The 16,882-nt window shown below is 43.6% G+C and overlaps 1 protein-coding gene and 1 long non-coding RNA gene across 4 annotated transcripts in view; one reads left to right on the top strand and one right to left on the bottom strand.

The window, feature by feature from the left end:
• Nucleotides 1-16,882, bottom strand: part of LOC148147593 (uncharacterized) — an 83,017-nt gene that overhangs the window by 12,702 nt on the left and 53,433 nt on the right. The window contains exon 2 of one of the 2 annotated variants that reach the window (XR_015759834.1): nt 4,718-4,901. This is a non-coding gene — a long non-coding RNA (uncharacterized LOC148147593). Of the gene's footprint in view, nt 1-212; nt 534-4,717; nt 4,902-16,882 lie in introns of those variants that run through there. The other variant, XR_015759835.1, reaches the window with a different exon arrangement.
• The window catches only part of LOC122556832 (receptor expression-enhancing protein 2-like), an 83,979-nt gene that overhangs the window by 44,663 nt on the left and 22,434 nt on the right, over nt 1-16,882 (top strand). For both annotated transcript variants that reach the window (XM_043704061.2, XM_043704062.2), the window contains exons 2-4: nt 7,224-7,296; nt 15,788-15,864; nt 16,442-16,562. In XM_043704061.2, coding sequence (XP_043559996.1) covers nt 7,224-7,296; nt 15,788-15,864; nt 16,442-16,562 — 271 coding nt within the window. The remainder of the gene's footprint in view (nt 1-7,223; nt 7,297-15,787; nt 15,865-16,441; nt 16,563-16,882) is intronic.

Below are 16,882 nucleotides of genomic sequence, written 5' to 3'. Positions count from 1 at the left end.
GCAGCCGCTTGATTGGCACATGCACAAGCATCCACTCCACCACTGGCACTCAGTAGCAACAGTGTGTACTATCTTCCGGAATACACTGCAGAAATTTACCCAAAATCCTCAGACAGCACCTTCCAAACCCACGACCACTTCCATCCAGAAGGACAAGGGCAACAGATACACGGGAACACCACCCCCTGCAAGTTCCCCTCCAAGCCACTCACCATCCTGACTTGGAAATATATCACTGTTCCTTCACAGTCGTTGGGTCAAAATCCTGGAATTTCCTTCTTCAGGGCATTGTGGGTCAACCCACAGCAGATGGGCTGCAGCGGTTCAGGAACGCAGCTCACCCCCACCTTCTCAAGGGGGCAACTAGGGACGGGAAATAAATGCTGGGCCCAGCCTTTATGGGCAATGTGCCACAAAATGAATGAATTAACAAAGGTATCTGTTTAAAACCCATTTCCTGTCATCAGACATTATTATCATTTTCTGGTTGCTATGTTATTGGCAGGGAAGCTGAGGGAATGGAGCAGGCAGCTTAATACCACCTGACAATGCCTGGATTCAAAACAAGTTGTAAGCCGGGATTCCATCCTACCCTGCTGCTGTCAGTCGGTGATTTTCGAGCAAAGTGTGGCACACATTCCTCTGTCTTTCCGAACGATCCATTGCATTTGCATAACAAACAGTGAATAGCTGAATAGCTGAGGCGTGAGAGTCGGAAGCCAGCTCCACCATCAGCATATTGTCGTGGGGCACTGTGGGAAATAAATATCTGATCCCAGCATCATTTTGGCTGGAGCTTTACATTTCATTGGGCCAGATTCTGTAGCGATACAAACAATCAAAATGGCACATGGAGAGCAGTGAGTTGAGGGGTGCATAGGTTAAGTTATTTTTTACATTAAGATTAAATCACGGCACAACATCGTGGGCCAAAGGGCCAGTTCTGTGCTGTACTTTTCTATGTTCTATGTTCTAAGTGCCTCCCCTCATTAGAATGTTACACAACCTATATTTATAGGGGAAAGGAATCTAAGTTCTGAGCAAGGGTCACTGGACCCGAAACATTAACTAATTTCTCTCCACAGATGCTGCCAGACATGCTGAGCTTTCCCAGCAATTTCTGCTTCACAGTTTTTTTGGTTTTTATTTTATAATTTCAGTGTATTAACCATATTAAATTCAGTGGCAAATAAGAGATTTGGTAACATTGGTGTTTCCTCATGCATTGTGGGGTATGTTCTGGCTATACTGCACACAAAACAAAACTTTTCACTGTCCCTAGGTACATGTGACAATAATAAATCAAATCAAATTTCTGTTGAGCATTTCCTCTTTGTCAAGATAAATCAGCTGAAGTTAACACTGCTGCCTCACAGCACCAGAGACCCAGGTTCAATCCCACTCTCAGGCGACTGTCTGTATGGAGATTGCATGTTCTCCCTGTGTCTGCGTGGATTTCCTCTGGGTGGTCTGGTTTCCTCCCACAGTCCAAAGATGTGCAGCTTAGGGTGAGTTGGCCATCTTAAATTGCCCAGTGTTCAGGGTTGTGTGGGTTAGGTGCGTTAGTCAGGAGAAGTGTAGTGGTGTGGGGGAGTAGGTGGGTTACTCTTCAGGGGGTTGGTGTGGACTTGTTGGGCCGAATGGCCAGTTTCTGCACTGTAGGGATTCTATGATTCTATTTTCTGCCTTAATTCAGTTTGTACAGTGCCTGCTTCAGGATATTCAAGATTGACCTGATACCTGGTCACGTTGCTGGCTTTTTAAAACCATTTGCCCAGGAAGGAAAATTTGAAGTTTAATTTACAAATGCTGTGTCTTTGAACAAACAGGATCCACACACGTGTTTTATTTATTACACAGTGATTAAAGTGCTAATTAACTAAAATGTTACCCCAAAGACTCCAAACAGTAAAATAATAAATTATGCCAAAGTAGAAGCTTACTTTTGTACCAAGGATGGTTTTGTAATGTGGTGACTTGCAAAACTTTTCCTTGTGCTCATTTCAGTGCATGTGACAATTACACTAATTCAATTCAATTTGGAAACTGAATCCAAAACAATCAAATCGCCTCTTACTCTTCCAGACGACTCTAAACTGTAGTGGATGCAAGTCTAGCCTGTCTGACTTTTCCTCATAAAACTAACACCAGGAATTAGGCTAATAAACGTTCTCTGAACTGCATCCAATGTGTGTATCCATCTATAAATAAGGGGGCCAGTACCAGGCACAGTACTGCAGATGTGGTCTTGCCAGCGCTCAGTATAATTGAAGCAAAGCCTCCATATATTTGTATCTAATTCCTCCCACAATAAATTATAACATTCTGCTATTTCTGAATTACTTGCAGTGTCTGCGAGTCATGCATGAGAAAGCCAGATCCTTGTAGACCTGAGCACTGAATCCTGGTCTGAACCAGATCAGACCCCCTTAAAATATTATAAGAAGGGAGCGTAGACCCGAACTTTGTCCTATTTTAAAGGTGAACATAAAGTGCCTATACAATGTGACTGGTCAAATTACTCGACATGAAGCAAAACACATTGTTTAAATACTGCAGTAAAATACAACCAAAGAAAGAGGAATTTAGAGTAAATTAACTATTGAAAAACTTAATTAGTAATAGCTATTGCATCTATTAACTGTTCCTATGTACAGTAACATCACACAAGCACACCCCTTGGCAAAAAGGCAAATTCAGACACAGGTTCTAAAATTCAGTTCTTCTCCAGTCCAGGAGGGAAAAAAAAGTCAAGAGATTTCAGCGAGAGAGTAGCAGCCAGGAGACATTCACTGAAGCGTTTAACTCTGCTGCGACCCCAATAGTGTCAGATGTTACTGAGAAACCAAAACCCAGGAATCCTAATCTGAGAGAGTTGGCCACACCCATCAGGCTGTTTCAAAAAAAAATACCCAGGACCTCCCAAACTGTTTACTCAAGAGGTCTTCAGTAGCCAGTTTGGTATCTCTATTTCACAACCTCCCTTCAAATAAAAAAACAACAACCCAGGACAAAATAACCTCTTAAAGTGACAGCACTGTCACAAACCTCTCAGCATTTAGTGAAGATGCTGTCTTTCTTGTTGCCTTTTGTGCCAAAGTGACACTTACAGTTTCTCACATTACACTCCAGTTGCCACATCTTTGCCCACACATTTATCCCATTTATGTGCTGAACTTTACCAGAGATTGGCTAGGAAGAGGAGTTGGGAGGTCATGTTGCGGCTATACAGGACATTAGTTAGGGCACGTTTGGAATATTGCGTTCAATTCTGATCTCCCTGCTATAGGAAGAATGTTGTGAAACTTGAAAGGGTTCAGAAAAGATTTACAAGGGTGTTGCTGGGGCTTGGAGGGTATGAACGATAAGGAGAGGCTGAACAGGCTGGGGCTGTTTTCCCTGGAGGCTGAGGGGTGACGTTATAGAGGTTTATAAAATCATGAGACATGGATGGGATAAACAGACAAGGTTTCTTTCCCAGGATAGGGGAGTCCAAAGCTAGAGGGCATAGCTTTAGGGCGAATTGAATTGAATTGATTGTCACGTGTATCGAGGCACAGTGAAAAGCTTTGTTTTGTGAGCAATACAGACAGATCACAGAGTTAAGTAGCATAGATAAGTAAATGATAGGTAAACAGCGGCAAAAACAAAAACACAGGGACAGGTGAATGTTAAGAGTTTGTGAGTCCATTCAGTATTCTAACAACAGTCGGGTAGAAACTGTTTCGAAACCGGCTGGTGTGTGTGGTCAGGCTTCTGTACCTTCTCCCCGATGGTAAAGGTTGTAGAAAAACATTGCCAGGGTGGGATGGATCTTTGAGAATGCTGGCGGCCTTTCCTTGACCTGGTAGGTGGATTCTATAGATGGGAGGTTGGCCTTTGTGATTGTCCAGGCCGAGTTCACCGCTCTCTGTAACCATCTCTGATATTGAATGGTACAGTTGCTATACAAGGTAGTGATACATCCAAGGAATCTAAAGAGGAAACTTTTTCACACAGAGGGTGGTGCGTGCATGGAATGAGCTGCCAAAGGAAGTGGTGGAGGCTGGTACAATTACAGCATTTAAAAGGCATCTGGATGGGTATATGAATAGGAAGGGATATGGTCCAAATGGGACTAGATTAATTTAGGATATGTGGCCAGCATGGACAAATTGAACCGAAGGGTCTGTTTCTGTGCTGTATAACTATGACTTAGAGTCCATTTCAGGGAACGTCATGGATGGCTTCTCTCCCACAATCCTTAGCAGATTTTCTCATGCTGTTCTCTGGGGGGGGGGGGGAGGTGTATGTGCTGGGCTGAGGAGCCACTCGTGCAAAGCTACTGTCTGTGGGATCATGACTGAACGCCTCCGAGTCAGAGTCCCACCTTTACCCTAGTTCTGCGGATCATGCTGCAATATTCCAAAGTGCTGGGACCTCCTGGGATTCTTCGTCCCGGCACGGTGTTTACCAGCCCACTGTGAACCAGATCACAGCCAGGAGCCGTCCTTTCACAGTGCAGGGTGAGAGAGTCTGTCCCTGCCAATGTAACACCTTCTTGCTTCTTCCTGTGGAAGGTAGCAAAGCCTATTGGAAATGTTAACTTTTCTTGAACACCAGCAAAGGTGACCATAAAAACAAGCAACAAAAGGAATTGCATTTGTTTCTAGGAGCAAGCAGGGGCTGCCTGCCTTTCGAGTGACAACAATTTACAATCAGTGAGAGATAACTGTACCCAGCTAACATTGACTGGCACCAGAGTGCCCGTGAGGTCCGAGATGGTTTCTCACACGCAATGCTGCATCACTGTGTCCTACTGATGGTGATGCTCCTCCTCCTCCGAAGACCAAGGCTGCTCTCCCAGCTCTCCAGTCTATTCCAGTTGTAGAGGGCACAGCGAGCTCCGAAATGAGCTGTCACTGAAGGACATCAAACAGACAATCAGATTAGATTTTTTAGATTAGATTAGATTAGATTACAGTGTGGAAACAGGCCCTTCGGCCCAACAAGTCCACACCGACCCGCCGAAGCGAAACCCACCCATACCCCTACATTTACCCCTTACCTAACACTACGGGCAATTTAGCATGGCCAATTCACCTAACCTGCACATCTTTGGACTGTGGGAGGAAACCGGAGCACCCGGAGGAAACCCACACAGACACGGGGAGAACGTGCAAACTCCACACAGTCAGTCGCCTGAGTCGGGAATTGAACCCGGGTCTCTGGCGCTGCGAGGCAGCAGTGCTAACCACTGGGCCACCGTGCCGCCCACATTACTTTTGTTACAATCGACAATGGGTACATGGTCACCATTAGATTCCGGAATTTATCAAATTCAATTTCCATCATCCACATCAAGCCCATGTCCCCACAACATTAACCCGGAGTCTGGATCATCAATCCAGTGATACTTACTGCAATGCTACCACTTACACTTGGAATGGAAAATCAACGTTCCTTCACTGTGGCCAGGCCAAAACCCAGGAAGAACATCCACATTCCCTCTCAAACTGCAGGGTGAATTTGATCATAGCATGGTCACTGCCCCTTGTGGGTTCCTTCACCTTGTGCTCCCTAATCAAGTCGGACTCATTACACATTACCAAATCCAGAATTGCCTGTTCTCTGGTGAGCTCTACCACCAAAAAAAATCTTGCAGACATTCCACGAATTCCTTTTATTCAAATCTGTTACCAACCTGATTTTCCCAGTGCACCTGCATATTGAAGTCCCCCGTGATTATTGTAATAGTAAAGGTGTATAAGAGAGGCACTATCTCCTTATTTATTTCCTTCCCCACACCCTGACTCCTGCTAGGAGGCCTGTACACAATTCCCATCAGAGTCTTTTCTCCTTTGCAGTTCCTCAAATCTACCCACACAGATCCTTCGCCTTCTAACTCTCTATTAGAAGAGGCCCTCCAAATTAGCTGAGTAGAGGGAACGAGTTGGGATCAGATGCTGCAAACTCATTCAAAAGAAAGAGTGTTGGGAAAAGGTATAGGATAGAAAGAAAAAGAACAAAGGGAAGGTAATGGGAAACGGGAAGATGAGCAATCAGTTTGGGCGAGGTAAGGGAGTATGATAGAATGGTCAAATGAAATTGAATAAAGGTGAGGAAGGAAAGACCACTGGATAGAAATGATGTCAGTTGAAAACTAACATCACCATATGTAAGTTTCTCAATTTATTCTCTGGAACTAAAACAGTTTTCCTATGCTAGCCCTTATCCTTGTACTAGACTACTGAATTTTAAGTTTTTAAAATGGAGAAAGGACAAATCTTGCTTTTCTGTGCTGCCTCCAAAGTCCCCTAACTATATACTCACTCTGACTGTGTCTCTCTGGATGGGATCTCTCCTTTCTGACTATGTGTAGTATACTGAGTCATTGTCATAACATACGTCATTGAAATGGAGAATCTATTTATTTGGCATAAAGTGTCCTCAGCTTTACTAACAGAAGCTTTGAAAACAAAAGCAAGGAATCCATGGTAAATTTGTAAAAAACCTGGTTGAACTTTGACTGGAGTATTTGAGGCATCAATTTTAGGAAGGAAATGATGGAATTGCAGAGTCTGGGCAAGATTCATAAGGGTGCCATCAAGAACTTCAGATATGTATGTCGATAAGAGAAATTGGAATACCTTCCATGGAGAGGAGAAGGTCAAAGAGATTTGAGAGAGATAGGCAGAACCTTGAAGGGTGTACACAGAGTTGATAGGAAGAAACTGTTCCCATTGGTGAAAAGGTTGAGAACAAAAGGATGCAGATTTAAGATAATTGACACAAGAGAGCTATGGTGACATGAGGAAAATCCTTTTCATGTAATAAGGGCTCCAGGTATGTAATGCATTGCCCGAGATTGTGGTGGATGATGGATTAATTGAGGCCTTCAATAGGAAATTGGATCATTACCTGAAAATGTGCAGGACTACAGGGAGAGAAGGTGGTGGAGTAGCATGAGATGAATTGTTCCTTTAGAGAGCGAACAGAGATTTCTCACCATCGACCTGCTCTTTCATTATGGCTCAAAGATATATCTTCCAGTTCAGGGTAACCTGGCAATTTGTTCTCATTAACAGTACAACATCTTGTCTTTGTCATTTCATTCATATGTCAGTTATTAAACTGTACCCAATGTCCTGCTGATTTGAATCCTGCTCACCCACCTTCTTACCAACTATCACTTTCTGAATCTTTATCTTTATCCACTAATGTTGCCGTTTGTGTTCCCACAGGCTAATATTTGGCACCCTGTACCCAGCCTATTCCTCCTACAAGGCAGTCAAAACGAAGAATGTGAAGGAATATGTGAGTAATTTTGTCATTTACAGGATTAAGTTGGAATTGGTTTTGCTTAAGAACTCAAGAATAGAAGTCCCATCTCCTTATTCAGAATCCTACTGTGGGTGCATGGTTAGGCCAGAGAGTTAGAAATGAGAAAGACCAGATAGAGGGCAAAGTTGCATCCATCCATGATGTACTTTCACTGTCTTGGACTCAGTACAACTTCAAAAAGAGTTAACCAGCCACAGGTTTACCAAGTCCAAAGATAAAATGTTAATATTTCTCTATAACTCTAAAGCAGCACTGAATGAAGATTCAGATCAAATGTTTGATATGCAAGCTACAATTTATTTTATTCATTCATGGGATGAGGGTGTCACTGATTGGACCAGCATTTATTGCCCATCCCTAATTACCCAGAGGGCAGTTAAGAGTCAATCACATTGCTGTGGGTCTGGAGTCACATGTAGGCCACATGGTTCTAACAAGACTGAAATCATGTTTGTAGAGTTTGATTATCCAATCCACGTTCAGTATTGCCCCTGTTCGAGTCAGGATAGTTATTCATGAAGGAGTTTACTTCTTAAAACCACCTCCATTCCCCAAACCAGAATGTCACTCAGGTACATTGATTCTTAAATTCTACCTGCAAGGATACTTCATGAGTTAACAATTTGTTTGAAGAACCTCTTTAATATCAGTCTTAAATTTGGCATGTACTGTTTTAAACTTGGCACCCTATGTTCTACACTTGTAGTTTAGAGTGGGTTTTGCAGATTTATCTATTCCTTTAAGTTTACAGTTTTTTATAGCTTTGCGAGATTCACTCTCAAACCTTTCCCATCGAGGCTGATGGACTGGAGTTTCTCTGAGTTCAGTGTGAAAGAATCAGTCAATGTAGCACTAACTGTACTGGAGAGGAAGATTTAAAACAATTCATCTCACCTCTGGCAATTGTTTTTTCTTCAATTCATTCATGGGATGTGGGTGTCATTGTCATTGCCCATCCCAGGGGGTAGATACATTCAACCCCATTGCTGTGGGTCTGGAGTCACATGGAGGCCAGACCAGGTAAGGATGGCTGTTTCTTTCCTTAAAGGACGTTAATGAAGAGGTGGGCTTTTCTGAACAATTGGCAAACAGTTCATGGCCATCATTAGACTCTTAATTTCAGAATGTTAGTGAATTCAGATTTTACCATCTGCCACAGCAGGATTCGAACGCAGGAACCTCCCTGCATCTCTGGTTAACAGTCATCTAGTGAACACCACTCGGTCATCATTAGACTCTTAATTCCAGATTTTTTTTAAAAATTGAATTCAAATTCCACAATCTGGTATGGCGGGATTCAAACCTGGGCTCCCAGGACAACACCTGGGTCTCAGCCTTAATTTACCACTAGGCCATTGCCTCCTCGTTTTCTCTGTAGATCTCAATCATTTGCAATTCAAATAGCTCATTGTGGAAAATAATAGAATATAGAGTAGAAGCTCTACAGTGTGGAAACAGGCCCTTCAGTCCAACAAGTCCATACTGACCCTCCGAAGAATAACCCACCCAGACCCATTCTCCTACATTTACTCCTTACTAATGCATCTAATGTATACACCCCTGAACACTATGGCCAATTCACCTTAGCTACACACAGAGTCATAGTACAGCATGGAAACAGACCCTTTGGTCCAACTCGTCCATGCTGACCAGATATCCCAACCCAATCTAGTCCTACCTGCCAGCACCCGGCCCATATCCTTCCAAACCCTTCCTATTCACATATATGGATATGTGATACAATTAAATGCTGTAATTGTACCAGCCTCCACCACCCCCACTGGCAGCTCATTCCATACACACACCACCCTCTGTGTGAAAACGTTGCCCCTTAGGTCTCTTTTATATCTTTCCCCCCTCACCCTAAACCTATGTCCCTTGAGTTCTGGACTCCCCACCCCAGGGGAAAAGACTTCGTCTATTTATCCTATCCATGTCCCTCATGATTTTATAAACCTCTAAAAGATTTTATAAACCTCAGCCTTTGACACTAGAGAAAACAGCATCTTTAGGACTGTGGAGGAAACCCACACAGACACAGGGAGAACATGCAAACTCCACACAGACAGTCACCCAAGGCTGGGATCGAACCTGGAGTCCCTAGCGCTGTGAGGTAGCAATACTAACCACTGAGCCACCGTATCAATGTACTATATGTCTGCATAAAGTGTCAACTTTGTTTTGCTGGTCAATGCTTGATTTGACTATTATTCTAATTTCTCTAAAACGGAGCCTAGTCTCTGACACCCCTTATTAGGTAAGGTCTTATCAACCACTAAACTTTTTAACATCTGTTTCAAGGAGGAATTCTCACTCTTCAGGAGATATTTTAAAATTCTCTGACATAAAAGCACCAGGTAACTAATGCCAGCAGACGAGTTGCAATATAATGATCATATCTTTCCATTCTGATGATAAGAGCCAGTGAAGGAAAACTGATTTAGTCAGTGAGGATAAGTCGAGAAATTTGCATGTTTAAGTATGCCATAATGTTAGGTTTGAACTGACTTAATTTCTGCCCTGTGTTTTTTTTCTCCTCATCTCTTTCAATTCCACACGACCATTCCATCATATTGCCTTCTTCAGACTCCCTCACCTATCCCAAACTGATTGCTTGTCTTCTCACTTGCTCCCAATTATCTTCACTTTGGTCTTTTCCTTTCTGTCTTGTGCCTTTGCCCAACATTATTTTTGTTTTGAATGATTTTTCAGTGACTTAAACTATTCAAATGGGCGGCACGGTGGCTCAGTGGTTAGCTTTGCTGCCTTACAGCAACAGGGACCCATGTTCGATTCTAGCCTCGGGTGACTGTGTGGAGTTTGCACATTCTCCCCTTGTCTGCATGAGTTTCCGCCCACAGTCCAATGATGTGTAGGTTAGGGTGGATTGGCCATGCTAAATTGTCCTATGGTGTCCAGGGATGTGCAGGTTAAGTGGATTAGCAAGGGGAAAGGGGGGTGGTGTGGTAGGACTGGGTGGGATGCTCTTAGGAGGCTCAATGTGGACACAATGGGCTGAATGGCCTGCTTCCACACTGGAGAATTGCAAGAACCTGTTACAAACCTGAAAGATCTAGAGCTTTTCCAGAAGCTGGAAGGAGTGCAGTTGTTACAGTAGTTGGGGGTTGAGGAGGGAACTCATGGAGTTTGCTTCCCATGGTTAGACTGGGAGTATCCAGTCCCCTAAACCTATTCCCATTCTAGATCACGGCTTCTGGAATATTGTGTTCAATTCTGGTCTCCTTCCCACCGGAAGGATGTTGTGAAACTTGAAAGGGTTCAGAAACGATTTACAAGAATGTTGCCAGGGTTGGAGGGTTTGAGCTACGGGGAGAGGCTGAACAGGCTGGGGCTGTTTTCTCTGGAGTGTCGGAGGCTGAGGGGTGACCTTATAGAGGTTTATAAAATCATGAGGGGCTTGGATAGGGTAAATAGACAAAATATTTTCCCCGGGGTTGGGGAGTCCAGAACTGGAGGGCGTAGGTTTAGGGTGAGAGGAGAAAGATATAAAAAAGACCCAAGGGATGATGTTTTCACATAGAGGATGGTGCGTGTAAGAAATGGTGGAGGCTGGTACAATTACAACATTTAAAAGTCTGGGTATAGGAGAATAGAGTCAGAGTCATAGAAATGTACAACACAGAAACAGACCCTTCAGTCCAACGTGTCCATGCGACCAGATATCCGAACCTAATCTTGTGCCATTTGCCAGCACCCGTACCATATCCCTCTAAATCCTTCCTCTTCATGTATCCATCCATATAGGAAGGGCTTTGAGGGATATGGGCCAATTGCTGGCAAATGGGTCTAGATTAGTTTAGGATATTTGGACGAGTTGGACCGAAGGGTCAATTTCGGTGCAGTATGACTCTGTGACTCTCAACGTATGAAATATTATGTCTCTCTCCCTTACACACACACACACACACACACCAGCTCCCTGAGCTGACCAATAGTAGACAGCAAGGACTGCTGTCTCTGCCAGGGACAGGCCCATTGCAGAATCAAACAAGACATTGGAGGTCCTGATTGGGGGGAAGTGGGATTTGACTTCATGAGCCATAGATAAACCACCTTTCTGAAAGTGAAACAGGGGCCCCAGGGAGTAATGAGCCATAAGATGATTTAATGGGTTTCCATCAGAAATAGGAGAATAGAAGAACAGAGGAAATCGGCCTGAAGAGCCTGACCTACCCTTCCATGGCTGACCTGTCCCAGGCCTCCACTCCTCTTTCCTCCCTCATACACCTCGATTGCCCAATGTTCAATTATCCACCTGTCTCCTCTTTGTCATTGATCAGACAAGAATAGCTAATCAGATGCTCTCACTTTGTTTCAAAACTCCAAGTGAAGGTGTAAATCTTGTCCAGAAACAAGGTGCAAGAAACTCCTTCCATTAACAGCAATAAAGTGATACTCCTGTCCCCACAATGGGAAATCAAATCTATTCTGGAGATACTCCGGGGCCGGAGAACTTTGGGTATTCCATTGTTCACAAGTGCAGTTCATTCCAGAAGTTACAATGTGCAACATATTTTAGGAATCCCCAGTTGAGTCACTAGAAAGCAAAACTCCCAAGAGTGGGGACTTGCTGAAACACAGGACCCCAGTGTCCCCCTCCAGACTGAGACTGTGCCAATGCTCGTAGTTCATCTTGTTTTTTGCGAGATTGACGTTTCCATTTCCAGTCTTGCTTTTTCACCATTCTCTGGCTCTCCTTCCATGTGATAACAGCAGCACACACAGTGTGCAGAAACTCTTTTATAGAAGCATGTGAAAGGAAACTGTGTGCTCCTCAATTATTTTGGGATGTTTCCATTTTCTCCATCATGCAACCAATCAGGTGACATGAAACTGAGCAAAATAGTGCTCTTTTAACTCAATTCCCTGATGTTGGTATCCAGAGAAACCACAGGGCAGGTGTCTGCAAAGTTCAATGCCATGTATCATGGAGAGAGGAAGCACTTAAATTGTTCTTTATCTTTCTCGGTTAACAGTTGATTCCGGCTATGGATTCTGATTGGGCTGTAAAATCCAATCGTTCTTTGTCTTGTCGTGAAGGTAGAAACCAACAGTTGGGTGACATGTAAAAGATGTCGCAGCAATCTAGAGCTTTACCATTTGGCTGTTCCCCACATAGAGTCATAGAACCCCAGCGGTGCCATTCAGCCCATCAAGTCTGCACCAATCCTCTGAAGAGCATCCCACTCAGACCCACCCAATAACCCAGCATTTCCCATGGCTCACCACCTAGCCCACATACCCCTGAACACTACAGGCAATTCAGTACAGCCAATTCACCTGACCTGCACATCTTTGGACTGTGGGAGGAAACTGGAGCACCCGGAGGAAACCCACATAGACACGGGGAGACAGTTGCTCGAGGTGGGAATTGAACCCAGGTCCCTGGCGCTGTGAGGCAACAGTGCTAGCCACTGAGCCACCGTGTGAATGCCAGCAGATAGATTGACTATAGACAAATATCTCAACTCAGTTGGATTAGTCATGGAGAGACACATACACTTGCACCTTCCATTTAGAATCAGTGGGTACTGATTGGGCACAGGGACCAATAACGTTTCTCTCCTGAGTCAGAGAAAGCTGATGTACAAATTGAGAGATGCCACAGTTAAAGTTGATGAATTTGATCCCGATCAATGATTAAACGTGAATGGTCCAGAATGATCCACTGTCTTCAACCTGGCATTGTTTTTATCCCGGGAGCTAGTGATCTCCAACAACAGGGCAAAAAATCAATGAGAGTGTGTGCTTTGGTTTTGCTATTTTGTTCTAAAATAAATATATTCCCAAGACAGAATTAACATCTTTTCCTGAGGTTGAGTTCCCCTACACCCGCTGAAGTTAATTATTTTTCGCCCCTGAATGTGATCCAGTTGAGTGTGATAGTTTTTCCACAGGGCTGCAGATCCCCATCCATTCCTGTACACCATATTGGTCACTCCTTCCTCCAGTGTCCGTGCCTCCCCACTGGGTCTTTGCCCCAACCAGTAATTATACAAAGGCAGAAGTCACATGACATCAGTTTAAGGTCGAACATGTTCATTTGAAATCATAAGCTTTCGGAGCACTCTCCTTTGTCAGGTAAATTGGATTTTAAAAAATTTGTTGATGTCAGCGTGTAGTCATTTCAGTGATTCCTCACCGTGAGTCCAAAGGAAGAAAATATCATCAATGTATCTGGTGTATAGCGCTGGTCGGAAATCCTGCGCAACAAAGAAGTCTTGCTCGAAAGCTATAAATGGTGGCGATTACAGCGGGTCAGGCAGCATCCATGGAGAGAGAGAGCTAACGTTGCATGTCTCAATGACTCTACTCGAAACGTTGACTCACTCTCTCTGCATAGATGCTGCCTGACCCTCTGTGTTGCCCAACATTTGTTGTTTTCAGTACAGATTCCAGCCTCTGCAGTAATTTGTTCCTGCACTAAGTCTTGCTTGAACTTGTGCATAAAAATGTTGATGTACTGGGGTGCAGATTTTATCCCCATGGCTGTTCCGTGTGTCTGGATGAAAAGCTGGTTGTTGAAGGTGAAGATGTTGTGGTCAAGGGTTAAGTGGGTAAGGTATAGGATGGTGCCTGGGAATTGGCATTTATCATGTTGGGTATTGACACACTCAGCATCAGTAACTACGCAGTTAGTTGCATTAATCTATCGCATCAAGTTCCCAACAACACCATATACTCACCCACTCACACCCAATCTCATACACATACACTCAGGCACATGCGCACACCATATACTGTACTCACAATCACATACACTACATATAGGCACATGCAGTCACCATATATATACACACACTCAGACAAACCCACCAACAACACACGCAATACATATACACACATGCACACACGCACACACATATGCACAGCCACCTGTTAAATGTATGTGTTCATCACTAAAGGAGAGACTGACCAGTGCAGCATTTTTGAGCTGAGAGGTCACAGCTGTGTAAACAGGTTGGGGTGAAATGCCTAGTTGCTATTCAAGAGTTTGTACTGAGTTCGCTCCATCCAGAAGGACGAAGGTTAGTATTTTCTTAGAACATTGTTGTGGTTGTTTATGTCCCCAACATTGAATTTGTGATACGTATTTAATTCTATAAAATTATTCAAGGATTTCGTTACTGAAATTCAAAACCCCAGAAAAGGCTTGAATGACCTTCACAATGCTTAATAGAATGGGGATTATGAACCCAATGCAATAGCTGTGGGTGTACCCGAGGGGCAGAACAACAATGGGAATGGGAAAGGCTGACTCGTGCAGTGTCACTGACCTGTCCATTTTATTGTTTGCTCACATGTTCATGGATTTGAAGTCAAATTTAGGACATCTAGTGGCATCAAGCCAGTACTACATGTTAGTGTTAACATATCAAAGACTTTACTGAGGCCAGAGTCAGCTGTGGTTTGTTGGAATCTTTGTCTGTTGAGGATTTCTTTTGAAAAGAAATCTATTCAGAAATTTCTATAGTGCAGAAGCAGGCCATTCATTCCATCGAGTCCACACTGCCCCTCTGAAGGGCAGTCCATCCAGACCCACCTCCCTTATCCCCACAGCTAGCTCACCTAGCCTGAATATCCCTAGACACAATGGGGCAATTTAGCATGGCCAATCCAGCCTACGTAGACATCGTTGGACTGTGGGAGGAAACCAGAGCACCCCCATGCAGGCATGGGGAGAATGTGCAAACTCCACATAGTCACCCAAGGCTAGAATTGAACCTGGGTTCCTGGCGCTGTAAGATGGTAGTGCTAACCACTGAGCCACGTGCCATTCTAACATTCATTTTCAGTGTCATGAAGTAATGTATATTTGTTAAATTTAAAATCTATGTTTAAATTAGCAGGAGAAAATTATTTGTAGATTACTCTGGGATTAACAAGGTTTAATTTCCAGTAGTGAGGAGTGAAGAAAGAGTCCAAACTGAACTGGATCTCCCAGTTTTGAAAAAGGGTCTCTGAATTCAAAATGTAAATGCTGTTTTCTCTCCATAGATGCTTCCAAACATAATACATGAATAGGAAGGGAATAGAGGGGTATGGATCCTGTAAGTGAAAACAGTTTTAATATGGAAGGGCAAATCTGTCAGCGCAGGCTTGGAGGGCCGAAGGGCCTGCTCCTGTGCTATGTTGTTCTTTGTTCAAACCTGCTGAGTTTCTCCAGCAGCTTCTGCTTCTGTTTCAGATCTCCAGCATCCACAGTTCTTTGTTTCATTCCAGATTGTACACTTTGTGGAGACCAGCTTATTGCAATTTTATTCCATTATAACTGTCTTAAGAGTCCCTCTTTTGTTAAGCAGACTCCTCACAATCGAAGTGTACCACCGGATAAGAATTACTCTTCAACTGTACTTCCTACTGATTCAGCAAATTAACGCTGCAGTGTGGTGTTCCTGAATGGCCTGTTTACTAGTCATTGATACTTTGGTCTCTCTTTCAGGTGAAATGGATGATGTACTGGATTGTGTTTGCCTTTTTTACAACAGCAGAGACCCTCACAGATATCATCCTGTCATGGTAAGTACAGGAAATCTATCATAACATGACTGCTTCTCGACTCGACATGCAAACAATATTGTTCAATCAATTAACCAGGTCCCATTAAGGGATAAAGCTGCGAGTGCAGTTTCCTCTCTGATTTCTAATTAGCCTGTCCCTGAGTCTGCGCCCCCCCACATCCTTCATCCATATCAACTAAAAGGTTGGTTTGGTAATGGATGAGAGGTAGATTGACATGTGGGATGCAATGTATCTCATCCACCTCCATAAAACACCTGGAATTCCTCACAAGATGCTACAATTGAACCTCAAATGAGTCTAAGAAATTTGTGTTTCGGCATCTACAAGCCCGTTGATTGTCATATTTTAAAAAGGCGTTTTCCTTCCATCACTCTGAGTTTCATTTTCACCAGTTGTCCCCTTGTTCTAAACCACTGGATGTGAAATAGTTCCCTGAAACTGAAAACACATGTTGGAGATCCCAGCGGTGCCTATCACTGGCTCCTGTTGAAGGTGGATTGAAAGGTTTGAACAGTTTTGGGGACAGTCACTGACTCTTGCTGTGCTCAATCATCTTTCTCTTGTGTTCCCATAGGTTTCCATTTTACTTTGAGTTGAAGATAGCTTTTGTTATCTGGCTGCTGTCCCCTTATACGAAAGGATCCAGCGTTCTCTACAGAAAGTTTGTTCACCCAACCTTGTCCAGCAAAGAGAAGGTACCGCTGACCCATCTTGGCTTTCTCCTTTACTGTTGCCTCGCCTGAAGAGGAAGACCAAGCTTTCAGCATTCCATAGATATTTTATGGAATAATGTAGCATTGACTGATATCGTTCATTGTAATTTCATATCTCATCATTCAGTTTCACCCAGCATCCACGTGGTATAAATCATACAAGGATCTAATGTGCAATGTATAAAGGACCAATGTGTGAAGTTCTTCATCTTCAGCAGTTGCTGGCTAGCGAGCTTCTTTGCTGAAAGTGATTTATTTGTAGAGTGGCCTCCATGGTCTGGAGATGTTATGAAGATTTGCAC

This window comes from Chiloscyllium plagiosum, unplaced genomic scaffold, assembly GCF_037043375.1.
Source record: "Chiloscyllium plagiosum isolate Xiang-an unplaced genomic scaffold, Cpla_swu_hap1 HiC_scaffold_16, whole genome shotgun sequence".
Taxonomy (NCBI): domain Eukaryota; kingdom Metazoa; phylum Chordata; class Chondrichthyes; order Orectolobiformes; family Hemiscylliidae; genus Chiloscyllium; species Chiloscyllium plagiosum.
This window is presented reverse-complemented; position numbering and strand designations above follow the sequence as displayed.